General features: G+C 41.2%; 1 protein-coding gene across 3 annotated transcripts in view; it reads left to right on the top strand.

The window, feature by feature from the left end:
- Positions 1-27,825, top strand: part of Trim37 (tripartite motif containing 37) — a 120,030-nt gene that overhangs the window by 67,635 nt on the left and 24,570 nt on the right. For 2 of the 3 annotated variants that reach the window (XM_038325860.1, XM_038325859.1), the window contains exons 20-24: positions 9,097-9,219; positions 10,063-10,252; positions 10,838-10,956; positions 16,320-16,475; positions 18,222-18,300. In XM_038325860.1, coding sequence (XP_038181788.1) covers positions 9,097-9,219; positions 10,063-10,252; positions 10,838-10,956; positions 16,320-16,475; positions 18,222-18,300 — 667 coding nt within the window. The remainder of the gene's footprint in view (positions 1-9,096; positions 9,220-10,062; positions 10,253-10,837; positions 10,957-16,319; positions 16,476-18,221; positions 18,301-27,825) is intronic. The other variant, XM_038325861.2, reaches the window with a different exon arrangement.

Raw genomic sequence — 27,825 nt, 5'->3', positions numbered from 1 at the left:
TTTTTATATTTGTTGAGGTTTGTTTTGTTACCAAGTATGTGGTCAGTTTGTGAGGATGTTCCATGAGGTGCTGGGAAGAAGGTATATTCTTTTATGTTTGGATGGAATATTCTGTATGTCTGTTTATTTGAGTCATAATATCTGTTAGTTTTCTTATTTCTCTGTTCATTTTTTCGTCTGACTGAGCTGTCCAGTGGTGAGAGTGGACTGTTGAAGTCTCCCACTATTAGTGTGTGGGGTTTAATGTGTGATTTAAGCTTTAGAAGTGTTTCTTTTAAATGAGGGTGCCCTTGTATTTGGGGCATAGATGTTCAGTATTGAGATTTCCTCTTGATGGATTTTTCATGTGACTAATATGAAATGTCCTTCTTTGTCTCATTTGATTGATTTTAATTTGAAGTCTATTTTGTTAGATATTAGGATAGCTACACCAGCTTGTTTCTTAGGTCCATTTGATTGGAATATTTTTTCCCAACCTTCTACTCTGAGATGATGTCTGTCTTTGAGGTTGAGATGCGTTTCTCGTATGCAGAAGAGGGATGGATTCTGTTTTCGTAACCTGTGTCTTTTTATAGGTGAGTTGAGTCCATTTATATTAAGGGATATTATTGACCAGTGATTTCTATCTCCTGTTAACTTAGTTTTCATTGTTGGTGATGTTAATTTGTGTGTTTTTCCTTCTTTGAGGTTTGCTACTATGAGACCATCAATTGTCTTTGTTTTTGTTGATGTAGCCAACTTCTTTGGGTTGGAGTTTTCCTTCTAGTATTTTGTGTAGGGCTGGGCTTGTGACTAGGTATTGGTTAAATCTGGTTTTGTCATGGAATATCTTGTTTTGTCCTTCTGTGGTGATTGAAAGTTTTGCCGGGTGTAATAGTCTGGGCTGGCATCTGAGGTCTCTTAATGTATGCATAACACTTAACCACGAGTTTGGTTTTCTGGCTTTCATTGTCTCCAATGAAAAATCAGGTATAATTCTGATAGGTCTGCCTTTATATGTTACTTGGCCTTTTTCCTTTGCAGCTCTTAATATTCTTTTTTTTGTATGTTTAGTGTCTTGATTATTATGTGGCGAGGGAATTTTTTTTTTTTTATCCAGTCTGTTTGTTCTGTAAGCTTCTTATATCTTCATAGGCATGTCTTTCATTAGGTTGGGAAAGTTTTTTTCTATGATTTTCTTAAATATATTTTCTGTGCTTTTGAGTTGAACTTCTCTTTCTTCTATACTTATTATTCTTATGTTTGACCTTTTCATGGTGTCCTATATTTCCTGGATATTAGGGTTAAGCTTTCGTTAGATTCAATGTTTTCTTTGACTGATGAGTTTATTTCTTCTGTTGTATCTTCAGTGCTTGAGATTCTTTCTTCCATCTGTTGTATTCTGCTGTTCATGCTTGCATTTGTGGTTCCTGATCATTTTCTCATGATTTCTCTTTCTATAATTCCTTGTGCTTGTGTTTTTTTTATTGTTTCTATTTCAGTTTTCAAGACTTGAATAGGTTCTTTCATATGTTTGATTGCTTTTTCTTGGTTTTCTTTAAGGGATTTGCTGATGTCTTCCAGTATTTTGTTTGTCTCCTTTTCTTTGAGGGAATTGCCCATTTCCTCATTAAGAGTTTCTGACATCCTCCTGAAGTTATTTTTTAGGTCATTTTCTTCTGCTTCAACTGTATTGGGTTGTTCAAGTCTTGCTGTTGTAGGATCTTTAGGTTTTACTGGTGTCATGTTGCTCTTTGTGGTGTTGCGTGTGTTCTTAGCTTTTCTGCTCATCTTTTCCTCTAATAGGTGTCATGGGGACTATCTGTGACTCTGGCGATTATCTTCTAGATACCAGTGAATCCAAGGCTCAGATGCTTGTTCCTCGTGGTACTGTCAGTGCCACAGTTCTAGTTATAATGTTGGCCACTCCGTGTTCTTGGAGGCTGCTCAACACTCCCGGGCTTTGCTCCACTCCCTTGGAGTTTGCTGTCTCAGGCCTGCTCTAGCCTAGGTTGTCAGCTCAGACCTGTATCTTTTGCTTAATTTTCTTTTTTTCTTTAGAGACAAGGTTTCTCTATAGCTTTGAAGTCCGTCTTTGAACTAGCTGTTGTAGACCAGGCTGGCCTCGAACTCACAGAGATCTGCCTGCTTCTGCCTCCCGAGTGCTGGGATTAAAGGCATGCACCACTACCGCTGGGCTTCAGATCTGTTTCTGTAAATGCCCCTGGTCTGGATCCGTTCCTGCAGAGGTCCCTGGCTTCTGTTTGGTCCTGTAAAGCACTCTGGCTGCGATCTACTCCCTGGGAGTTCAGACTTTGGTGTGCTCAGACCCGCAGAGGACCTGGCTCAGGCTTACTCCCTCAAAGGTCCCAGACTGACACTCAGACCCCGCAGAGGTTTCTGGTTCCTGCCTATTCCCTTTTACATCCCAGACCAAACCAAACTCAAAGAGATCCTGCTCAGGCCTACTCCCTCTGAGGTCCCAGACTCAAGCCTGGATCCGCAGAGATCTGTGGTTCCTGCCTACTCCCTCAGAGGTCCCAGATTCATGCCCAGACCCACAGAAGCCCTGGCTTAGGTCTACTCCTTGTAGAGTCCCAGATTCACATCCGGACCCGCAGTGGTCTCTGGCTTTGGCTCACTCGCTCAGTAGTTACTCCCCTGTACTTGTTCCTGTGGAGTTCGCTGTCTGAGGTCTGCCCTGGCCCAGGTTGCTGGCTCAGTCCCGGTCTACAAATGTCCCTGGACTGGATCTGCTCTCACTCCCGCTCCCGTGGAGCTCGCTTTCTGAGCTCGCCCTCTCCAGCCTACGTAGCTGGTTCAGTCTTGCTCCCGTGGAGCTCACCGTCCTCAGGCTTGCTCTGGCCCAGGTTGCTGGTGGTCGGCTGTGTCAGCTCTTTAATAAACCAATTAGAAGGTGCCCTTGACTGAGACACATCTTCACAGTATACAGAAGATTATTCAGCAACACAGAACTAAGGGGTTTTGACTGCTCAGTCTATGGTTTGGGTACTAAATGACACTTCACGTGCCTTGTGGATCCTGAGGTGTAGTATTAAGAATCAGACAGTAACACTCTGTGTATAAATGAATGAAGATAGTTTTTAATACATACTTACTATTGATAAACAGAAGTAGATGAAGAACAGCTTTAGTTTCTTGGGGGTAGTTAGAAAAAGTCTCTGTAAGAACATATTTGAGCGAGCCCTTCAGTTGCCTTGGGGAAGCAGTGTTCTGTCTAAACAGGACAGAAGTGAAAATTCACTGGCACAGGATTCTCTTTGAAGGGTTGAAGGGGAGACTAGTGAGTGGGAATGATGACTAAGGCAGGATGACCAAGAGATGAAGTCAGAGATGACAGGGTTTAGTCTGATAAAACTTCAGTAAGGAGTTTGAGCTGTTTATTTATTCAGAAAGCTGCATTGTGGAGGAAGAGGTGATAACACTTCAGAGCAGAAGCTCCAGGTCTAATACCAACCATTAGAGTGACTTGTGTGTAGTCTGTGATGTAATCTGGAGCTAAAGCCATGGTAGGTAGACTTGCTCTTAGCCTGGCTCTTTTACTGAGTGTCCCATCCTAAGTATGTAACCAATCCTGTTCTAGATGCAGAATCTAGTCTGTTTTTGGCCAATAGGATTCAGGTCTGTCACAATTATAGTTATAAAAGCCTGAGTAGTTGAGAGAAAGACGGGAACTGAGAATATTTTTTTGGCCTAAGCAACTTAGTGATTAGTGCTGTCCTTCACTGAGCAGCAGTTCAAAGCCAAGTGTGCTTTGTGTGTGTGTGTGGGGGGGGGGGGAGTTGTGACCCTAATCCTAGTATGCAGGAAGAGGGAGCAGGAGGTCCTGAGATTAAGACTAGTTTGAGGTGTTTGGTAAAAATTTGTGTCAGAGCGGGTAAGGTGAGAGTCGGGGGTTCTGTTTGAATATGCTGTTTGGGCACCTGCTGGTGTGGTTGTGTAGAACTGTAGGCAGGCATTATACTCAAGTCAAGCTGAATGTAAACATGTAATGCTGTTTAAATCTAGGCAGAGTAGAGTCAATGGGTAGGGATCTTATTTATTAATTTATTTATGAGGCAGGCAGGGTCTCTTTACGCCCTGCCTGAAATTTGATATGTAGATGAGGCAAGCCTGGAAATCGCAAATCATTTGCCTTCAGCTCACAGATGCTCACAGTGCTAGGACTAAAGGCATGCCTCATTCCCAACAATATTGTTAATATTTTTGTTTTTTGTTTTGTTTCAGTTTTTGTTTTTTGAGACAGGGTTTCTGTGTATGTCTCTGGCTGTCCTGGAGCTCGCACTATAGGCTGACAGTGCACCCCCATTCCAGCAGTGGTGGTGATTTTAATGGAGAAGAGAAGTCTTGGCACTGAGGCGCTAATCAGACATTTAGAGGTCTGTAGAGGAAAGGGTGCAGAAGCTGACAATTGAAACTTAAAAGAACCATTAAAACAAGTGAAAACTATCTAGTATAGTTTCAAAATCTAAGCAAACTGGAGAGATGACTCAGAGGTTAAGAACATTGAGTGCTCTTCCAGAGGACTCGGGTTCAATTCCCAGCACCCACATGGCAGCTCACAATTGTCTGTAACTCCAGTTACATGGGATCTGACATCTTCATTCAGACATACATGCAAGCAAAACACCAATCAATGTTCATAAAATAAAAATAAATTACTTAAAAAATTTAAAGCAAACATTCTAAAAAGCAGTATTACTACCTCTGCTTTATACTTTTGAGAAGTATCAACATAAAGTTTGAGTGGAAGAGCACACCAGTTAGATCTGAGATGAGAAAGGAAAGCTTTCTTTAACAAGTTACATGTGAACTGAGGAGCATCTTATGGGCTGGGTGGATTGAGAGAGTTTGGTGTTGGGCACTGCCTATGTGTGTTCATTTCCCAAATCATATATGCTAGAAAAAAGTCTTTCAAATTATGGTAAAGGATGGATAATGTAAAATTTGACATTTTAACCTTTAGTTGGGGAATCACATGTGTTAAAATTTTGGGTAAAGTGTATGTTGTATAAAATTTCCCATTTCAGTCTTGCAGTTGAGGAGCATTGGGCAATTTGGCGTTGCTGTGCATGCCTCGCCACCATCTGTCTCTAAGAGCGCTCCTCACTCCACACTGAAGCTGCACCCATTTATCGGCACTCCCCATTCCTCCGCTCCTTTAACCTGGGGATTGGGGCTTTGCTCTCTGCGTCTATGAGTGACTCTGTTAGGTGTCACATATGATTGGAATTGTTGCAGCATTTGACATTTGTTTTTTTTTGTGATTGGCTTCTTTTTTCGTGCATCTTCAAGGTTCATCCATATGATAGCATCTTTCAGAGCTTCCTCTTTAAAGGCAGAATCCTACTCTGTTGTGTAGAGAGAGCACGTGTTGTTTATCCATTCATTCATCCTTTGGACACTTTCTTCTCTAAACATAGATATTTTTCTATTGAAACCCCCTTTTAAACTCTGATTGGCATTGCTAGATTATTAGCTTTTGGGGCCAGGTGTGGAGCTGCTGTGCTACTTTCCTTAGCAGCTCCACTTTCAACAGGGCACAGGTTCAACTAGCCTTTCCAGTTAACATAGAAATAGAATCTTGTTTTTCATTTATATTCAAGATAGACTTTTGTTGTGTAGCCCAGGCTGGCATGAAACTCCTGATTGATCCTTCTGCCTCAGCTTACCCAGTTTAGGGATTTCAGTTATATACCATGATGTCAGTCCAAATGAGGTCTTGTGTGTGTGTGTGTGTGTGTGTGTGTGTGTGTGTGTGTGTGTGTGTTTCCATTTCACATATACTTTCAAGGTTTGTACATGTTATGAGTTAATAATAATTTGTTCTTTTTGCTGGTCAAGGATATTTTATTTTGTTATATAGCTGTACCACATACTGTTTATCCGCTATCAGTTGATAGCACGTTTGCACTTCTTGACTATAATCACTGATGTAGCATAATTTACTGTGAAATATGTATTATAAATACCATGTAGACAATATTTTATTTTGAGTGCACACTTAGAAGTAGAGTTGATTGATCTCTAGTGAGCATTTCCTGCTAGCAGCTTCCCCACACTGCACATACCGTAACTAAGACTTGTACTAGGAGCTTTGCTATAGGTCCTGCTGCCACGAAACCTTAGGATTGAGTCATTCCACTTAACGTACACTAGGGTTTGTCCCCAGGCTCCTTACTCCCCAGGGCTGTCACCATTGTATGCTCCAGCCATCCCAACCCCCTTTTCGCAGACCTACAATCCTGGAGGAAGGAGAACCACACCTCTTCCCTGTTACCGTTGAGTTGTCTTGGCATCCTTGTTAACATCAAAGTATAAATTGCTTCTGGATTCTCAATTTTGATAGATATCTGTTCATATGCTGGTACCACCTAGTTGTTTTTGTCCTCTTTTTTTTTTTTTGTGATATCTTATTCTAGCGGCGGTGGGGGAGGGGCACAGCAATGTTGAATGTGGAAATCATACATTGTAGTTCTAACTGCACCATGTTCCTGGGTTCTCCCCTCAACCACCCACCTCTGTTTGAGACTGGATCTCACTCTGTAAACCAGGCTGGCCTGGAGCTCACTGTGCAGCCCATTGAGGCTGCCCTTCGAGTCTGAACGGTCCTCTCGTCTCAGCTTCTCTGGCGCTGGGACCTCAGGCGTGCAGCCCTTCTCCTCTCAGCTTACTTGCTCTGTTTTTCTTGTTTGTAAGGCAGCATTAGAGCTTTTTGAGAGAGTTACGTTGACACGAAACCCCAGAGCTGTCAGAGGAGTGCTGCCATGCCCACTTAGTCCTCACTCTCCAGCTGCGGATCACTCGTGGTGGGCTGGAAGCCTAAGACTCAGGAGTTGTCCCTGGCAATGGGTCTGAGAGGGAGTCTTCCTTTCGGGGTTGCTTTTGCTGTTCTAGATCTCTTAGAGTTTCATAGAAATTTTAGGGACCTGTGTTATTATCCCCATTCTTATTATTTACATTACTTAGGGAAGAACCTTTGTGAAGGTCAGAGGACTAAGTAAAGGAGTTGATTCTCTTCTCCCACCCTATGGATTCCAGGGATTGAATTTAGGCTGTCAGAGTTGGCCAAGGTCCCTTATCAGCCTAGTCATCTTTCCAGACCCTAGATAAACAATAATTAAAAAGGCATTTTTACATAGATTGTGTTAAGTCTGTAGATTAATTTTAGAAGGGTTACTTTAGCAATACTGTCTCAGTCTGAACACAAAGCTGTCATTCATCTCTTAAATGTCATTCATTTATTTTTTTATAATGTGTGACAGTTTTTGATATGCAAGTTTTTTAAGTGTTTCTGAGTACTTTGTTCTTTTTGATATTGTAAAAGAGATAGGTTTCTGTTTTATTTTATAAACTTTGTTATAAAAAACTTGCAAATAAAAACATCACAGGTCTTGAAAAAGGATATAAAGCTATTTTGTTTTGTTTTTGTTTGTTTTTCAAGACAGGGTTTCTCTGTGCCCTGGCTGTCCTGGGACTTGCTTTGTAGACCACACTGGCCTCGAACTCACAGAGATCTGCCTGGCTCAGCCTCCTGAGTCCTGGGATTAAAGATATGCACCACCACTGCCCATCCAATTTTTTGTTTGTTTGATTTTGTTTTGTTGGTTAAGCTAATTTCTTTTAAGTTCTAATTCTGTCATAGATTTTTGGTTTTAGTGGTTGATAAGTTCATAAAATATATTCAGTGCTAAAAGCATAAAATCAAATGTGAAGCTCCACTGTATAGGAGTTTAATGAGTTCTATAGTCTTTGGGTCTGGCTAATTCTGGTGTGAGTTGTTTTTGATAGGAATAATTTTTTAAAGTTTATTTTGAGGTGCTGGAGAGGATAAGAGCACTTCCAGAGGTCCTGAGTTCAATTCCCAGCAATCACATGGTGTCTCACCACCATCTGTAATGAGATCTGGTGCCCTCTGCAGTGATAATGCAGGCAGAGCACTGTAACCATAATAAGTAAATGAATAAATAAATAAGTCTTTAAAAAAATAAAGTTTATTTTAAAATTTTGTGATTTTTTTTAAATCATATTCTTTAGGACAAAGACAAATGTGCTAACCGTGTTGTCAATAAATCTCCTGTGCTTTTCAGTTTTTTATATATAATTTATTTAAATTTATTTTATGTGCATTGGTGTGAAGGTGCCCTCTTCAGATCCCCAAAAACTGGAGTTATAGACAGTTGTGAGCTGCCATGTGGGTGATAGGAATTGAACAGTCAGTGCTCTTAGCCACAGAGCTGTCTCTCCAGCTCCTTTGGTTTGGTTTTTTGAGACGGGTCTCTCATAACCCAGGCTGGCTCTGAATTCAGTCTTCCTGCTTCTTGTCATCATTTTATCATTTATTATTTTGGTGATTTCTTGAGTGTGCCCGCACAGTTGATTAGTCCTTGCTGTGGTGGTGCTGCTGTCCCATCCTGTGTCCCCGCCCTGCCGCACCCTCTCTTGTTATTTTAGGCTCTACATTTTGTTGTCATTACTGCTTTTGTCACAGTTTTTTATTTGGTCACAAATATTTTGAAGTATTATACTTATGATCTGCTTCAGATTCAGCATTGATTATTTTTTGATCGAATCAAGCACAGTTTCCAATTGCTTAGATTAGAGCAGCGGTTCTCAACTTGTGGGCATGACCGCTTTGGGGGTTGCATAACAGATAGCCTGCATATTAGATATTTACAGATCAATTCATAACAGTAGCAAAATTAAAGTTATAAAGTAGCAACAAAATAATTTTATTGTTGGGGGTCATCACAGCATGAGGAACTGTATTAAAGGGTTGCAGCGTTAGGAAGGGAGAGAACCACTGCATTAAAGGGTTGTATTTTTGTTTACACTTCATTGTCTTAATTGATACAACTTTTTCAAAGTGAGGTCATAGTTAATCTTATTAAGATTCTGTTTCACAAGAAACAAAATAGAAATATTTTTGTCCCAGAATGCTAAGTAAACTGTCAGGACCACAGAGTATCCTATTGTTTTGGACATTGTAGACATAAAACCATCCACATGTGATGAGGATTAGACATTTCTCTGACTATATAGAGAGTTATGTGATACTTTACCATATTCAGAAATGCTTCTAAATGTTTTTTGTAGCCACAAATAAGAAGAATTCACCCAAGTCAGCTCGGGCCATAGCAGGCAGTCTATCACTCCGAAGAGCTATGGACTCTGGAGAAAGTAGCCGTTCAAAGGGAGACTGCCAGGCTTTGTCTGAAGGTAAATATGGGATTCGTAATATAATTTTGTTGGGCACATGCTTGGAAATTGATGTAGCTTTAACTTTGAAAGGCACCTAAGATGCTAAACTTATAGTTGAACTTCTGATTTTGTGGGACCTTTTATTTGTTTCCTTGTCAAGTTAATTTTTTTCTTTTGTCTTATTTTTATGTTTTAACTCATGATTTTCCTTTCTTAGCCACCCTAGTTCTGGAATTGCTGACTTGGCCCCTGAGCTCTAGTATTTGAAGTTTCTTGATCTCAAATCAGAACAGTGTTTAACTATATATTTTGCACTTGTTAATATTTAACTAGTCAAAAAGATTGGGATAGCTTTTTCGTTTTTAACCTAGTTTAAAATGTACATATAGTAGGCTGGAAATATAAATGGCTTATGGTTTAGAGCACTTTTTTGTTCATGCAGAGGTCCTGGATTTGATTACCAACACCCACAGGGTGACTCACAACTATCTGTAGCTGTACTTGCAGGGCATCTGATGCCCTCTTCTGGCCTCCACTAACACAGGCACACACATGGTACACATTCATACATGCAGGCAAAACTTCACTTACATTACAATTTTTTTTTAAATTTGTTTTTCATGCATACTGGTTTGCCTGTATGAGGGCGTTGAATCCTTTGCAACAGGAGTTACAGACAGTTGTGAGCTGCCATGTGGGTGCTGAGAACTGATCCTGGAAGAGCAGCCAGTGCTCCTAACTACTGAGCCATCTCTCCAGCCCCACATTTAAATTTTTAAAAATTAAGAAAATTATGCACATAAAGTAATTTTCTACACCAAGAGGCTTTTACATTCACTGTCTTCTCCTCCTTTCCCGAAGGCTCCCCAGGAAGCTCTCAGTCTGGGAGCAGACACAACTCTCCCCGAGCCCTGACACATGGCATCATTGGGGATATTCTGCCCAAAAGTGAAGACCGACAATGCAAAGCTTTGGATTCTGATGCTGTGGTGGTTGCAGTTTTCAATGGCTTACCTACTGTTGAGAAAAGAAGGAAAATGGTCGCCTTGGGGTAAATAATACTCTTTCGTTGTTTAGAACTTCAAGTCTATAATGAACAAAATTATTTCTATTTTGCTAGTGTTTGAGGTGTGCAGGAAGTTTATTTATTGCATTAAAATGTCATCCTTGTTTCTGCAACTGCCCTCACTCAGTCCTGCTACTCTCAGATCTTCATGTATGTTGTGCCTTTTCTAATCTATGCATATTGAGCAATGGTGACAGTCTTTACCGGTAGTGCACCTTGATTCTTACTCACTAATGCTTCTCTGTCTTTCAACAGTCGTGAGAACTTGTGTTTATATCTATTCTAATGGATAATTACTGATTCACAAACCATTTTAAGAAATAGTAGAGAGGCCCGAATACCTTGTCTTTGTCCCTCTGATAACATTTTGCAGAACTATCCATACATTGTCATAAACAGGATTTGTTAATTTGCCATTTCATAACCTTTTATTCTGAATCTTAAATGAAATTTTTTAAAAAATGGAAACTTAGTATTATATACAAATAAAAAGGAAAGAAGAAAATATAGATTATATTATGTCACTTATTAGACACTTGAAAATATCATGTTGTTTTTTCACTCTTTGAGGACTAATGCAAAAGGAAGTCGCCTGGAAGGAATGCAGGTGGCAGATTTGGAAAGTCATTCTGAAGCTGGGGAGTTACAGCCCACACTACCTGAAGGAGCGTCAGCTGCCCCCGAGGAAGGTGAGGAATGAATGAGAACAGTCAGAAAGATCATTGAGCTGAGACACCGAGCTCTCAGTGGCTGTAATAGTAGGAAGTGACTGGTTAGTAAAAATGGCACAGAAATCTAACAGACATGTTTGAACACCAAATTCATTTGCCACTTTTTGTGACTTACAAGGACATTGTATACAGGGAACAGAGAACAGCAAGAATGTGTAAGTTACTGCATAAAAGGATGTGTTTTGGGCCAGGCATGGTGGTGGTATATGTCAGTAATACCAACACTGGGAGTCAGGAGTGGCCCGATCTTTTTGAGGTATAGGCCATGTAATAATGGCCAAGATGGGGCTGGAGAGATGGCTCAGTGGTTAAGACCACTGACTGCTCTTCCAGAGGTTCTGAGTTCAATTCCCAGCAAACATGTGGTGGCTCATAACCTTCTGTGATGGGGTCTGGTGCCCTCGTCTGGCCAATAGGCAAGATACTGTATAAATAAATAAATAAATCTTTAAAAAAGGATGGTCAACAAAAACACTGTTGACAACTTATGCTGGAGAGGTTGTGGGGAAAAGGGAACACTCCTGTATTGCTGGTGGGAATGCAAGCTGGTACAACCTCTTTGGATGTCAGTGTGGCGATTTCTCAGAAAATTAGGAAACAACTTTCCTCAAGACCCAGCAATACCACTTTTGGGTATACATTCAAAGGATGCTCAATCGTGCCACAAGGACATGTATAAGCCTGTACTTGATGCTGGGATTACAGGCGTGAGCCTGTACTTGATGCTGGGATTATAGGTGTGAGCCTGTACTTGATGCTGGGATTATAGGTGTGAGCCTGTACTTGATGCTGGGATTACAGGTGTGAGCCTGTACTTGATGCTGGGATTACAGGTGTGAGCCTGTACTTTTTTTTCCCCTCCTATGTCATCTCTTAATTAGAAGTCTCAGTGAATTGGCTTAGCTTTTCTGAGGGTGACAGTTCAGTTGCAATTTTGGTAAGAACTCTGAATCACATCCTGGAATTCGTGGGAGGGTTGTGTATTCTCTGTGTCTGTTAACAAGGGAAGCTTTTCTCAAAGCCAATAAGTAAGTCCTATCTTCATCTTGTAGCTTACTGCTCAACCTCTAAGGAAAATTGCAAAGTCCAGTCACTTGGTCCCACTCCATGACTCCAGCCTTGCGGAGGAGGAAGGACTCACAGTGTGAAGTGGTGTAAAACCACTATCCTTTAGAACAGTGGTCTTCAACCTGCGGGTCAGGAAACCTACAGGATCACATAGCAGATACTTATAATTCATAACAGTAGCAAGAATATAACAACAGAATGCTTCTGTGGTTGGAGTCACCACAGCATGAGGAACCATATTAAAGGGCACCAGCCATTGAGAACCATGGCTTTAGAAGGAGGGGAAAAGGGTAGCTGTAAGTTATTAGTAGATAAAAAACAAATTGCCTGCCTCTCCATGAATTTCAAGCACCTGATTTTGTTAAGGGGTGTGTATCCCCAGCCAGCTTCAGCCGACTGACATAGATCATTTCAGAATTTGTTATAACTACAGATTTCCTTCTCATCGTAGTATTTCTGAAACATGTTCTAGTTAATAGTGTTTCCTAAGCACCATCAGTGAGGGACGAGTACTAAAAAGTCAGGTGGAGAGCTGCAGTTTGGAGAATCAGCATGTTTTCAGGACCCAGTTCCATGAGCAGCCACAAGGTGGGAGTGCGGCTTCACAGATGGAGCTAGGGTTTGGTAAAATAATGTATTCTAGCTGGGCACTGTGGCTCAAAGCTGTCATCTTAGTACTTGGGAAATAAAGCAAGGGGATAACCTCAGTTTGGGGTCAGACTGAGCTGCTGTTAGTTTTAGGCCAAGCTGCACTATGGAATAAAACTGTGAGTGTCTCAAAACAAACTCAAGACCAGAATACTTGTATATTCCTCTCTTTGGAGCAAAAATGTTGCATGTGTATGTGTTCTTTATGAAAAGGGCAGTGGTGACACACACCCTTAATCCTAGCACTAAGGAGGCAGAGGCAAGAAGATCTCTGTGAGTTTGAGGCCAGCCTGTCTACATAGCAAGCTCTAGGACAGCCAGGGCTACACAGAGAAACTGTCTCGAAAACCAAAAACAGCCGGGCTATGGTGGCGCACGCCTTTAATCCCAGCACTCAGGAGGCAGAGGCAGGTGGATCTCTGTGAGTTCAAGGCCAGCCTGGTCTACAAGAGCTAGTTCCAGGACAGGCTCCAAAGCTACAGAGAAACCCCATCTCAAAAAATAAAAACAAAACAAAACTAGGAAGTACACTTGAACACATTGGCACAGGGAACCACAAAACCCCAGCAGCACACTGAGAGAAACAATTAATAAATGGAACCTCCTGAAACTGAAAAGTTTCTGTAAAACAAAGGACACAGTCAACAAGACCAAACGACAGCCTATGGAATGGGAAAAGACCTTCACTAACTCCACATCAGACAGAGGTCTGATCTCCAAAATATACAAAGAACTCAAGAAATTGGACACCAAAAGAACACATAATCCAATTTAAAAAAAATGGAGTACAGACCTAAACAGAGAATTAAAAAAAATGGAGTACAGACCTAAACAGAGAATTCTCAACAGAGGAATCTGAAATGGCTGAAAGACATTTAAGGAAATGTCCAACCTTAGTCATCAGAGAAATGCAAATCAAAACAACTCTGAGATTCCACCTTACACTTATAAGAATGGCCAAGATCAAAAACACTGATGACAACTTATGCTGGAGAGGTTGTGGGGTAAAGGGAACACTTCTACATTGCTGGTGGGAATGCAAGCTGGTACAACCCCTTTGGATATCAGTATGGAAATTTCTCAGAAAATTAGGAAACAACCTTTCTCAAGACCCAGCAATACCACTTTTGGGTATATATCCAAAGGATGCTCAATGATGCCACAAGGATATGTGCTCAACTATGTGTAAGCCTCTGGAGACACTGCTGACTGAAACACGGCACTTAGACCTTACTTTAACAATTTTCTTTTCTTAATGAGCATGGCATAGACACAAAATTTCTTGATCTTTTTTAATTTTTAAAGTTATGCTTGTTGGTATGTGTTATGTGTGATGTACCAATGGCTCCCATGTTGCAGTTAGAGGAATCAACCTAGGGGGTCTGCTTGAGGGAGTTGGTTCTCTCCTTCCATCATCTGCAGGCCCTCATTATTCTTATATCTATGGGACAGACTTTGTTTGTTTGGTTTTTGGTTTTTTGAGACAGGGTTTCTCTGTGACTTTGTAGGTCAGGCTAGGCTTGAACTCACAAAAATCCGACTGCTTCTGCCTCCCGAGTGGTGGGATTAAAGGCATTCGCCACCACCGCCTAGCTTTTTGTGTGTGTGTGTGTGTGTGTGTGTGTGTGTGTGTGTGTTCTTTCAAAGAGAATTTTAATTTTGGGGGCTAGTGAGATGACCCAGCAGGTAAGGACATTTGCTGCCAAGCCTGATGACCTGAGTTTGATTCTAAGAATTCACATGCACATGTACACACACAAATACAAATATACACACAAAAAGTACAAACCACACACTTCAGAAAGAAGGCTTGGAGGAATGGAGCTGGTCTGACTTGGAAGCCTGCTCCCCTGAAGACTAGCTCTATCCCACCATAAGGCGCTGCCTGGGGAGAAAAACAGTGGATAGCTCTGCCCAGCTGTAAGACCTGCAAACCACAGCAGTGAGCGGGTGCAGTAGTGGCACTTAATATCTTGGGGGTAACCAACAGCTGTCTGATTGGCCATAAGGCCTTCTTACTAGGGGGAATTCATGCTTGGGCCCTAGAGGCCTACTACCACTTCCCTAACTGCATTTTCCATGCTTATCTTTGTACCTGAAGATGAATGTAGCTCCTTCTATCTTTACTCATCAAAGAGATGGGTGGAACTCTTAACTAGCCTTACTTATCAAAGAAATCTTTTCCTGCAGCAGAGACCAGTACGGAAAGCCATGACTGGTCAAGGTGCAGAGGGCAGACTCGGGGCCCGGTCCTAATTGTTAACGTCTGTAACACAAACTGAAGGCTCAGGATATGCTACAGAAGGGACAGAATGTTTTTTGGTTTGTGTGTGTGTATGTGTGTGTTGTTTTTCCTAGACAGAATTTCTGTGTTGTCTTGGCTGTCCTGGAACTCGATTATTAGACCAGGCTGACTTCGAACTCAGAGATCTGCCTGCCTTTTCTGCCTGAGTGCTTGGATTAAAGGCCTGCACTACCACTGCTTGGTGGTACACAAAGTGTATTCCATATATAACAGGGAAACTATAAACAATGGAACACTATTCAGCTTTAAAAACAAATGAAATCATATCATTTGCAGGATAGATTGAACTGAAAAGTTTTGTTTTTATTAAAAATTGTTTTATTAAAGTAGGCACAAAAAGGAAAAAAATAACACATTTTCTCACTTATATATGGAAGTTAAAAGTTGATCTTGAAGTAACAATTAAAATAGTGGCCACCAGCTGGGCAGTGGTGGCACATACCTTAAATACCAACACTCGGGAGGCAGAGGCAGGTGGATCTCTGTGAGTTCGGGGCCAGCCTGGTCTACAAGAGCTAGTTCCAGGACAGGCTCCAAAGCCACAGAGAAACCAAATAAATAAATAAAATGGTGGCTACCAGAGATTGTGAGAAGGCTGAGTGGGTGGGCGAGTGTGGAGAATGAGGTGAGGGTAGTTCATAGGCGTAAAGAAACAGTTGAAAGCAGGGATAACTTAGTGCTCCAAAGTTCAGTAGGATAACTGGCCAACTATGATTAATATAGATTTCATAATAGCTAGTAGAAAGGATTTGTATGTTCCCAACATAGATAAATGATAGACAGTTAAGATGGCAGATATGTCGACTATCCTGATCATTACATATTATAAACAAGCATTAAAGTGACACATTGCACCCTGTGTGTAATTAATGTTAATGAAAAATATATAATTGAGTATCTAAAGTTAAAATTGATTTCACACACACATGAGAGACACAAATCTGAAACCATTTATTGCTAGAATTCTTGGAATTTTTATGCATTTCTGTTATGTATGTCTGTATTTGTGGCTGGAAACTATTAATCCTTATAATAACCAGACCAAAAAAGTGCATATTTGGGGGGTTTTGTTGTTTTGTCTTTACAACTTGCTAAGGAAACGTTTAATGTGGAAATGTTTCCCACCATCAGGGTACAGTTTTCATTGAAGAGAAAAGGAAAAGAGATGCTCTGAAAACCGCAGAGCATTGACGGGCGTGTGGCTACTGTGTTCGTGTGTTTGGTGTGTGGGACTGCAGCGGTGTAGAATCAATCAGTAGGGGCTCAGCTCAGTCCTCGCCAGCTTCCCTTTTCCTTTCAGGAACTGTAGATTCTCATCAGACGTGTTCCCCCTTCCTGCCTCCAGGAATGAGTAGCGACAGCGACATTGAATGTGACACTGAGAACGAGGAGCAGGAAGAGCACACCAGCATGGGGTCCTTCAACGGTCCGTTCCTGGCTCCACCCCCAGACGAAGGTGCAGCATGTTGTCATTTTACACGGGTTCCTAAGAGCATTGCTGCTGCTTCTGCTCACTCTGCTCTGCTGCTTTTCCTTCTTTTTAAAAAACTACTGTCATTTGTGAGAGAAGGTTCTGTGGTAAACGATATGGTGAGTACTGAGAAAGCTGTCAGGTTAGGTTTGGCCAGTTAGCTGCCTGAGTGCCCCTTCCTGCGTGGAAAAGCCTGCACCCTGGTGTTGTGTAGCTATGGCCGAAGATACTTCAAAACAGACTTTCCAGCAGGGACAGTGGGCGGGCTATAGCACCTAAATAGTTAATGTGCATCCTGTGATAGGAAGTGTTTCCCATCCTCTGCAGAAGTTTTGTGTATATGGGATTTTTAGTTTTTGTTTTATATTTTCCTCCTCTCTTCAGAACTTTTTTCTGTTTTCTAGCATACTATAATTTTTAAAACCCTTTTATTTCTTATGCATACATACAAATTCTGGAGTCAGTTTTTTTATTCCTTCCTATTCCCTCTAGAAAAGAATTCTTAGTGAAAAAACCTGAACAAGAGAAATCTGTATTTTTTCCTTTAAAAAAAAATTATTTGTGTTGGGCGATGGTGGCACATGCCTTTAATACCAGCACTCAGAAAGCAGAGACAGGTGTATCTCTGAGTTCAAGGCCATTCTGATCTACAGACTAGTTCTAGGACATCCAGGGCTATACAGAAAAACCCTGTCTTGAAACCCTAACCCCCACCTCCCCCAAATTATTTGTGCCAGGAATGGTAGTGCATGACTTTAATCCCAGCAGGGATTTAGAGGTAGGCATATCTCTGAGTTCAAGACCAACTTGATCTACAGAGCAAGTTCCAAGACAACCAGGGCTATACAGAGCAACCTGATCTTTTTAAAAAGCTTTTGTGCATGTCAACGAGTATATGGAAATCAGAAGACCACTTTTGGGAAATCAGTTTTCTCCTTCCACTTTGTTTTGTGGCAGTCTTCCTTGATTCTGCCATTGCACTCTGTACTCCAGACTGGGTGGCCTCGTGAATCTGGGTGACTCTTGTCTCTGCCCCCATCTTACCATAGGAATGCTGGGATTACATATGTGTCTCATCATATCTATTTCTAAGGATTTAACTAAGGTTGTCAGGCAAACAGCAAGAGTTTATACCCACCGAGCCATTTTGCTGGCTCTTTCTATTTTAGGACAGCTTAATTTTCTGTGCTTTGATGGGAATTCTGCTGCACAGACTGAACGTAACACGATACAGTATAAAAGGAAAGTACACTGTGAGGTACCAGGCTTATGCTGGGGTTGCCTGCTCCTAGTTCTGGTTCCCTTCTCAGTACAGTGACAAGTATTTGGTGCTTTGCACGTGCTGTGGCCTCTTCAGTAATTCTCTCTGTTCTACAGAAGTGTCCAGGTTTGAGGCAGCTTAGAGTGCTGGTGGCCTTTTACTGCGATTACTGTGTAGGCAGTTTATTGTGTGAGAACTCTGAGGCTGGAGAATGCCACCATCTTTGTTCTTTGGGCAGTGTCCCAGAAGGGTGAGGTGTAATTGTGGCTTTTCTCTTCTAATTGTGGGTGTCTGTACGTTTTTTCCTCCTATGTACATTCAACTTAAATCACAAATTCTCTAAAGACAGGCTTGTTCTGCACCTAACACATCTTTATCAGTAAAACTTTTGGTAAGATCATGTAAAGACTGAGCAAAGAAAACATGCCTTCTGACATTTGCTTTTTTTTTTCATTCAATTTTTTTCTTAGATTCACATTCCAGTTTTCCTGATGGTGAACAAATCGACCCTGAAAATCTCCACTTCAGTACTGATGAAGGTGGTGGAAGGTAATTGCCAGACATGAGAGCCGAGTTACAAGCTACCTGGGCCCTGAAATTTTTTGGAAGTTGGTGCTCAAAATTGTCAGCAGTCAGATAATCAGATTTAGTTTCATTTGTTCGTCATCTCTACCTGAAATAGAGTAACTTTGAAACTGTTAGGAGCACAATTCTAGTACAAAACAGTAATAGTACATGGGAAAAAGATCTAATGTAATGAACTAACAGTGTAGTTCTCAGTTAATTTAACAAATTAACACATTAACAAAGGCAGCTTGTCTCCAGTACTGAGAGCCAACTAAGTGCCAGAAAGCACCCAGAGGCAGTGCATGACTCTGATCCGTTCAGCTTCTGTGCTCTTCTGTCCTAGGCTCGACACATGATTTAGATGGCTGTATTTAAGTTTTCATTAGTTTGTAGTTTCAGTAGGACCTGTATAATAGTGGACAGAAAAGTTGCTTATGAACAGTGGACACTTCCCCTGAGTAACTATAGCAACACTAGACTGACCCTTCTCTTTGAAATACAATGATAGCCTAAATTTTATTTATTTTTCTCACTTGTTCAAGTGCTGGCATACTGGTTAATGGCACATCTTCATTCAGTTGTGCAACCTTTACAGGTGTCATTTAAGTGAGTTAAGTCATTGGTGGAAGGTTCTGTGAACACATGTAAGGTCACTTGAAATTTTTTCATCTTTTCTGCTTCCTGAAACACTAATGTAGTGCAACTAATATTTTTAAACGATTTCCATTGGTTGGACATTGATTTCAGTGAGTGCATTTAAAGATTTATGCATATTGCAATCTTGCGTCAAAATGAAACCGTGTGTAAGACTTTCTCTCATTCCTAATTACCCCAGATGATTGCCAAACTTTGCCACTGTGCTTCCAAATTGTTTGAGCTATTATATGTTTGTGAAAGCTACACTTACAGTTGGCCAAGAGATTGTTCAGAAGCATGGCTGTATGTATGCGGAGCACTCTCACCTGTTTGTTTTAGTGATTCTCGTCCACTCCCCATGGCTGATGGCTTGCTGAATGCTGTGATTCATAGTTTACTATTTTCTAAACAGCTTGCACTTTTTGTTAATAAAATTAACTTGAGAGAATATGCTTCTGCAGTTTCTTGACAGTGGGACCAGAAGGCCATGTTTTCTTTCATTGCAGTGGCATTTTGCTAAGGGCTGGGCTTCTAGTCTAGACTTCCTTTTAAAAGCCAGAAGATTTCTTCATCAATGACAGAAGTAGAGTCTATGGAAAGAATATTCTTTTTGTGTGTGTGTTTTGCAACAGAGTATCTCTGTGTAGCCTTGGCTGTCCTAGAACTCACTCTATAGACTAAGCTGGCCTTGAACTCACAGAGATCCACCTGCTTCTGCTTCCAGAGTGCTGGGATTAAAGGCGTGCGCCACCAGCAGAAAGGATGGTTCTTACCCTGATCCCTAGCATCCTACATGCTAAAGGTGGTGCTTTGCTTTTGGTATTTGATATTGCTGGGAAAGGAGCCCAAAGGTTTGGCATCTAGACATTACCCTTGAACTGTAGTGTCAGGCATACCCAGTGTTTTGATGGTGCCAGGAGCAGCTGTGCCCACTGGGCTGTGCTCAGAGGCAGGTAGAAGGGCAGCGGCGTGAGAGTAGAACGCCTTGCGCTGCTGTTTGCCCTGTCCTCTTGCGCCTCTAGTTCCCTGATAATCAACCTTCCCTACTGCTCTTTAAAAAAAAAGTTTGTCTTTTTTGTTGGATGTAAGTTTTATTAGTTTTTCTGTTGTACCTTTTTCATTAAGGTGTGTTTGTTTTGTGTCCGTGTGTACTCATGTGTTTGCAGGTGCACATATATGTTGAGGTCAGAGGCTAACCTCAGGTGTCATTCGTCAGGAGCCACCCACCTTCATTTTACTTGAAACCTTCCTTAAATACTTAGGTTTTTTTGTTACCTAAGGATTCTTAAGTTTTCATTTATGTGTATGTGATTTGGGTGTCTGGCTAGGCCAGAAGGGAGCTTAAGACTTTGTTCCTGGAGTCACAGCCACTTGTGAGCTGCCCGGCACCTGTGCAGGTGTGGTGCTGGCCATGTCACTAATTGCAGCCTCTTTTATTCTTGACAAGCTCTTACTGTGTAGCCCTGGGTGGCCTAGAACTCACTACATAGACCAGGCTGCCTCTGCCTCGGCATCCCAGGTGCTGGGATTAAAAGTGTGTATGTGATCCTATTGTTTCAGAATAATTTTGACAACTTGGTTCATTGAGTCCTTGTCATCTTTGAGACAGACAAGTTGTATGTTGCCCCCACGTGGGAAATTCAGGGAGATTATGCAATGCTCTAAATTTGGACACAATACCTTTTTCAGTTTATTTTGCTTAAGCAAACACAAAAAGCTGAAAGATTGTCCTATTATGTTGTTGTTATTGTTTTTATTTTGAGATAATTTTAGATTTCTAAGAGTTAGGAAAATTGTGAAAATTCCTGTCTAACCTTGACCCGGCTTTTCCTTTTGTTAGTGCCATATGTAACCATAGCAATGATCATGTATTGAATCTTGTTTGTAGTACCTTTTTTTTTTAAGACAGATCTAGGCTTGTCATAGATGACATGGATGACACTGACTTTCTGATGCTTTTAGTCCTCCAGCCTCAGGAACACTGGGATTACAGGACTGTGCCACCATGCCTAGTCAGTGCTGGGGTTTGACCCCGGGGCTTTGTATATCCTGACAACTGAGCTGCATCCTTGCTGTGCGTCCATCTTACTCTGGTGATGTGTCTGGTTCTGAGGTAGTCTCATTGTATCACTTTGTCTGATTTGGAACTGTGTGTAGACTAGGCTAACCTCAAATTTATAGAGGTCTACTGCTCTGCCTCCCAAATTTTGGCCCCATGCCTGGCTCTAATATGTCCTATTATTACATTTTTTTTTCGGGGGAGGTTTCAAGACAGGGTTTCTCTGTAGTTTGTCCTAGAACTTCTTCTGTAGACCAGGCTGGCCTTGAACTCAGAGACCTGCCTCCTAAGTGCTGGGATAAAGGTGTGCACCATCACTGCCTGGCTTGTTATTACATTCTTGTATTTTAATCCAAGGATGCCAAAAGTTCACCTTGTATTTTCTCTTCCTTAGTGAGACTATGTAGCCCTACCTGACCTGGAATCTATTATGTATACCAGATTGACCTTGAACTCACAGAGATCGACCCACTTCTGCCTCCCAAGTACTGAAATTAAACGTGTGAGCCATCATGCTCAGCTACGATTAAACTTTTTGAGGAACTTTTACTGAAAATCACGTTAGAAACAAAATAGCAGTGGAGGTGTGCGCAGTCAGCGGTGCCGTCAGTCCGCTCAGCCGGTGCGTAGGTATGCGTGTGAACTCCTTTAGGCCATCCTCATGTAGCTCCGTGCTGGGCCTGCCCCAGGACCGTGGGCATGTGCCTCTATTCCCAGCTAGAGTGGGTTTTTGGTTTGTTTGGTTTTCTTCCTAGAAAAAAAATGTGGGTGAATCCCACAGGGATCATCGTAGGCTTTGCTCCTACTATAACAGCCAACCATGTGAAGCCTGGGTCAGTGGCTATGGTATATTAGTTGTTGAAATTGAACTAATTTTTTGTTTTCTTTCTTTTTGGGTGTTTCAAGACAGGGTTTCTCTGTGTAGTCCTGACTATCCTGGAACTCACTGTGTAGACCTGGCTGGCTTGGACTCAGATTTGCCTCCCTTTGCCTCCTGAGTATTGGGATTAAAAGTGTGCATTACCACACTCAGCCCATATTTTTTCCTTTCTATGTTTCTCTTTTTAACATTAAGTCAATCATTATTTACTCAATAATGATATATCTGATCTCTATACTTGTGACTATCACTTGTGTGTTTTTGAAATAGGTTTTTACATACTTCAAGCTGGCTTACACACCTGTGCTCAAGGGGGCCTCCTTCCTCAGCCTCCTCAGTAGCTGGATGCGTGCCCTGGCACCCAGCTGGTGTACAGTTCTTGTAGTCTTCAGATTTTCAGTAGCATGTCATTTTTAAGTTTTCAACTTCAAGACTAGTGTATCACTTTTCTTTTCTACTCTCTGTATTGTGCTTTTGTGGTTCAATGTTAATAAAGTTAGATTAATCATGACAGTCTGCAGTCTTCTTCAGAATTCCCAGTGGTGGCCGTTTGTAAGTAACACTTCCCCAGAGTTCTGTCTACCACTCTTCTTTGTCCGTTTAATTTTCCCTTTTCCATAGTGTCATAGAAATAGATGTACACGGTGTATAGCCACACAGTACGTAAAGCTCAAGCACCTTTATGTGTCTCATGTGACTCAGTACTTGTTTTTGTTTCTTTGCCAGGTAGCATTCCACTAGTTGTTCCACTGTAATCATTTACCTGCCTAAAGAATTAGGGTCGTTTACAGTCTTGCATGTTTCTGACCAGACTTTTATGTGAGTGGTTTTCATTCTGAAGGGGATTTTTCTGCCTGTGAGTAAGATTGTCATATATGTGATAATGTAGTCTTAACTGTTCTGATTCATGTTCTGGGAAGTAGCTTCTAAGTCCTTGGACTCTCCTAGGTGACAGGAGTCATATGGTTGGAAGCTGGTAGTTTAGTCTAACAAGATGCCGTGGGATTTGTTGATAAGGTTGTAGATCTTCTGAGACCAGGCAGCTGATGGAAGTTTCTCTCTCTCTCCCTCTCCCTTCCCCTCTCTTGCCAGCTTTGCAGTACTTTGTCAGGAAGGTCACCTGCTGGTACAAGAAACATTATATTTGGGACCCTCAGAACCTCCCCAATGTGTCTTCCTTTGCTGGTTTAACTGCATGCTTTCTTTAGAACCAAACAGTGATCGCAGTGCCTTCCCCAGTTCTGTGCAGTTTGAGTTACCAAACCTCAGCTTACTGGTGGAATTAGAGCCAGCTGGGCAAGTGTGAGGGTAGCCTGGGGGATCCTGAGCTTGAAGCTGGTCTTTGAAGCAGGTTCATCTTGTAAAAGACTGCTAAACCTGTGAGTTTGCATAAGTTCAGGAGGTTGGTGGCACGGTTCTTTGTGATAAGTCATGTATAAGCACATGCTAATTGTAAAGCAAATAAACTTCTATGAGAGGCACTACAGTTTGATTTCTGATCGAAAAAGGTTAAAAAACAAAACAATCTCCACTTGAGAAAGCTTAAGAGCAAATGGCGAGTACCATTAACCACGCTGTAGTTGGGACTGCATAACTATCACATTGCTCTGTACGTGAAAACTTTTTCTCTGGCTGACACATTAGCAGGCTGAGCTCCTGTTGCTTCTCTGCCCAAGTAGTACAGGCAGGTGGTGTCTTGAGGAGAGACTGCAACATAGGCGTGCCTCCCTGAGTCTCCTCTCCTGGTGAGTCCTTAGCAACTCTGCTGGTCTCACTTGGCCCTCATGGTCCATATGTCACACCACTGTGGAGGTGGGGCCTTTTCAGCCTTAGTTAAACTCTGGTTTCTCATTTGCAAAAACGATTTCTCCAAACACAGATCATTTTTGACAGCTTTCCACACTTTTCCCCCCTTTTCTTAAAAAAGGATCAGAAAAACTAGATAGAACCTGTGTGTCAGGACCTGTTTTTGCACCTTGAGGTCAGGACACCTTTATCTGGGGGCATCATCCTACAACAAAGCTAAGGAATACTAAACCCAGTTGTTCAAGGAGAAATTCTTTGTTACTAAATAATATTTGAACAGTTTGAAGAATCAGAAAAAAAAAACTGTATTTGAAATACAAATAAAGGTTCTTCCATAAGTTTATTCTGAGGCCAAGCAAAAGTAGGCTCCTAAAGCACAAAGAAGTGTCCTTTCTTAGTTGTTCCTAAGGTAACAGGTTAGGTCAAAGCTAATGGTGGGGGTCAGGCAGGAACCACCTTACAATCAGCTCAATGCCTGTCTTCCCTGTGCTTGGACCTAGCCCAGGACCAAAAGTAAAGTGAGTGCTTTACGTTTGAGAGAGACCCTAACCCCAGACAATCATTTCTGTTAATTAGGTAACATTAGTAAAGTCAAGTCTTTTTTTTTTTTTTTTTTTTTTTTTTTTTGGATTTTTGAGACAGGGTTTTTCTGTGGCTTTGGAGCCTGTCCCAGAACTAGCTCTTATAGACCATTCTGGCCTCGAACTCACAGAGATCTGCCTGCCTCTGCCTCCCAAGTGCTGGGATTAAAGGCGTGCACCACTTCCCGGCCTATTTAAAGTCTTAATTCAAATAATTGTTATACTAGTGATTCCCTTAGACTAATTATAATATATGGCATGCTGTTACTTCAGAAAGACATGTTCGTCTTAATTATCAAATTTTAGGATTTTTTTTCAAACACCAATAATTATCAAGATGTTCTTTATCATCCCTGCAAAGCAAGCCCTTTCAAATACATCATTCTTTCAGAACTTTTTTTCTTTATTAAGTAATGCTATGGCCTAAATGACAAAGAGATTAGGAAATTTAAGATTGTTGACAGTGAAATAAGTCTTCCTGGTAAAGTGGGAGTCATAGTGTTAATTGGGTTCATCCCTTTCAGTGGTTCTCAACCTTCCTAACGCTGTGACCCTTTAATACAGTTCCTCATGTTGCTGTACCCCAACCATAAAATTACTCATTTGCTACTTCATAACTGTAGTTTTGCTACTTTTATGAATCATAATGTCCATATCTGTGTTTTCTGATGACCTTTTGGGGGTTGAGACCCATGGGCTGAGAACTGCTGCTTTGCTTTAGATGCATATGCCCTGCATAGTTGAGTTCACCTCTCTCACTACATTCTCCTTTCTGTGACTATTCCTCTAGACAAAACCCTTGAGAAAGACTTACAGCCACCACTCCCTTATTTCTTTCCTTTCAAGACGGAAACTTAGTGACATGGAAGAAAGCTTAGGCAGTTGGGTACAAAGATCTAAGAATAACGTCACTGGAAGATATGAGGAATCTCTGCTTAGCTCAGGGCAGGCTCCACCCTTCCTGCTGTCTCTTCTATTGGCCCCCTTTTCTTATCCCAGTTAAACCAGTGGGGAGCACAAGAAGAAACCTCTCTCTTTCTCCCTCTCTGCTGTTTTTTGTTGGGTGGGTGGATGGTAATAGTTAAAGCATCACAATGTGCAGCTTTTCATGTTCATAAGGTTTTCATAAGAAAACCTCCATCTCCAGTATTGCCATGCACACTTTACCCAGGGTAAGAGGAGCGGCCCGGTTGTTCGTTCTGCTGCCCAGTTCCTGGCCACCCTGCTAGTTTAGCCCTTCCTTGTTATTTAAACAGAAAAGGTGAGGTGATGTGGGAGTCCCCTCTGTGTGCTGTGATTAGCATTAATGAATAAATAAACTGCCTTGGCCTGTTGATAGGGCAGAACTTAGGTAGGCAAGAAAACGGAACTGAATGCTGGGGGAAAAAAAGGGCAGAGTTGGAGAAATGCCATGGATCCGCCGGAGACAGCTGCTGGGAATTTTACCTGGTAAGCCACTGCCACGTGGTGATACACGGATTAATAGAAATGGGTTTAATTGAGATGTAAGAATTAACCAATAAGAGCTAATGGGCCAAACAGTGTTTTAATGAATATGGTTTCTGGTGATTATTTCGGTTCTGGGCAGCTGGGACAAACAAGCAGTCTCCTTGCAACAACCCAGCACTTGGGAGCCAGAGGCAGGTGGATCTCCAAGTTTGAGCCTAGCCTGGTCTGCATAGTGAGTTCCAGGACAGCCAATGCTAGATAGAAATAAAAGATTTTTCAAAGTCCTCTGAAGATTGTGAGGGTTTTATTTAAGGCTGAAGGATCTGTCTAGTTTAAGCCCTGAGTAACTCAACTTAATACTTTATGAATAAGACAAATAACTATTTTTTAATTGCTGAGTTTTATTAAGATATTGGCAAAATTTCAACATACTCCTTACCTGAATAAACAGTTTTAATAAATAAAACATGAAAGATCACTTATGATTACAACTCAACTCAAAAGTGATCTGTAGAGCGGGTTTGTAAATCGTGACTTCACTCACTTCACTCCAGAGAGAATTCTTTCCAGAGAAATGTCATGAATAAGAGAAAGCTTGTCTCTCACCAAAGAGCACCTAGAGAGATTACAATGATGTATCTGCATTATCTAATACATCAAAGATAATTAAAGTATTTCCTTTTCAAGAGCGGCTGCTGTGTCAGCGGAATCCCCTGCCCTCGCTCATGTTTCCAATTAGTAGAATAAATAGACTTGAATAGATAAAATGCTGCTGAAGGATGCAACGGTATTTTCCCGGTCGCTTCTATTTGTCTGACTGCTATAATACTGGCTATCATTTGTTTTGAAGAAACAACCATCTTTTCATAGATCAAAACAGAAGAGTTGGGGGGGGGTGTTATCTTTTATCCTGATTTTGAAAGGTGAAACAAATCTTTTAGTAATTTGTGATCCAAAGAAAAATTTTCCCAAACAAAGATTTGAACAAAACTGTAGTATCCTCTTTTGTAGCCTTAGGTGAAAAAGCTCATTAAGTGAACAAATTAAGTTTAAAAATTAAAATAATTTAGATCTTTTTCTCACAAAAGCCCAGCAAGCCTTTGATGGGGAGGAAGTTCCTGAAGCACAGCAGCTTATCTGCCCCTTGGATGTTGCACTTCTTACTGGCACAGTGTTCTAGCAATGAAGTGTGGTGGTCATGAAAATGCAGTGTTGATGCTGTACCACTGTAAATGTGGTCAGGGTTAGACTTAGTGTTGACATTGCTGACATTGTCCTTTGAAAAGATGTTGCTTTCAAGGTGCCTTCTACTTAAATTAAATGCAACATGACTCTAATTGTATTACTTCAAGGACAATGGATGGCACTTGTAGGTAAAGAAAAAGTATATACATGCTTTTTTTTTTGTTTAACCTCTGTTGTACAGATATAACTAGAATTAATAGCTCCAATATTTGGTGCTGTAATGTTGCCAACTTCAGCTAGCTTTCCCAATGTACATATCTGAAAAATAGTGAAAAAGGAAACCTTTGAAATTAGGGACTGATGCCCTTTGCAACTCACAGTGAATGTACAAGGAGTGGTACCCTCGGTTGGTGACTCGAAGTCTGCTTTCCTATCAGTACTACACTTTCTTGTCTATATTTGTTTTGCTATTTCCTACTGTAACGAAACTGGTTTAGCAAGCAAACAAGTTGATGCGGATCATGGTAACTGAAAAGGGGACACTGCCACTCTTCAAGGATCGAGTGTTGAACTTTCACCACCACTAAATTGCACAATGAAATAGAGGTACAAAACACATAATTCACAGACTATACCTCAGCATTTACAGTGAATATATATTGTATAGATACTTTTATATCTGTCTAATATTTTTACAATCACCAGATACACCATCATTAAATATAAGTTACAGAAATGTATAGATACCATTAGTTAGAGGGTTACTTATTGCTTACATTAGCAAGCAGCAAATGAGGGCAGAGGATTTGAACTGAAGGGAACTACTTCCTATCACCAGTGGCATTAAGGTTTAACACTGCATTTCACAAAGCACTGCTTCTTGTCTGGTTTATAGAACCAACAGCAGCATA

Source organism: Arvicola amphibius, chromosome 4 (assembly GCF_903992535.2).
Source record: "Arvicola amphibius chromosome 4, mArvAmp1.2, whole genome shotgun sequence".
NCBI classification, from domain to species: Eukaryota; Metazoa; Chordata; class Mammalia; order Rodentia; family Cricetidae; genus Arvicola; species Arvicola amphibius.
The sequence above is the reverse complement of the archived record's forward strand: the minus strand, read 5'-3'. Positions and strand labels throughout refer to the sequence as shown.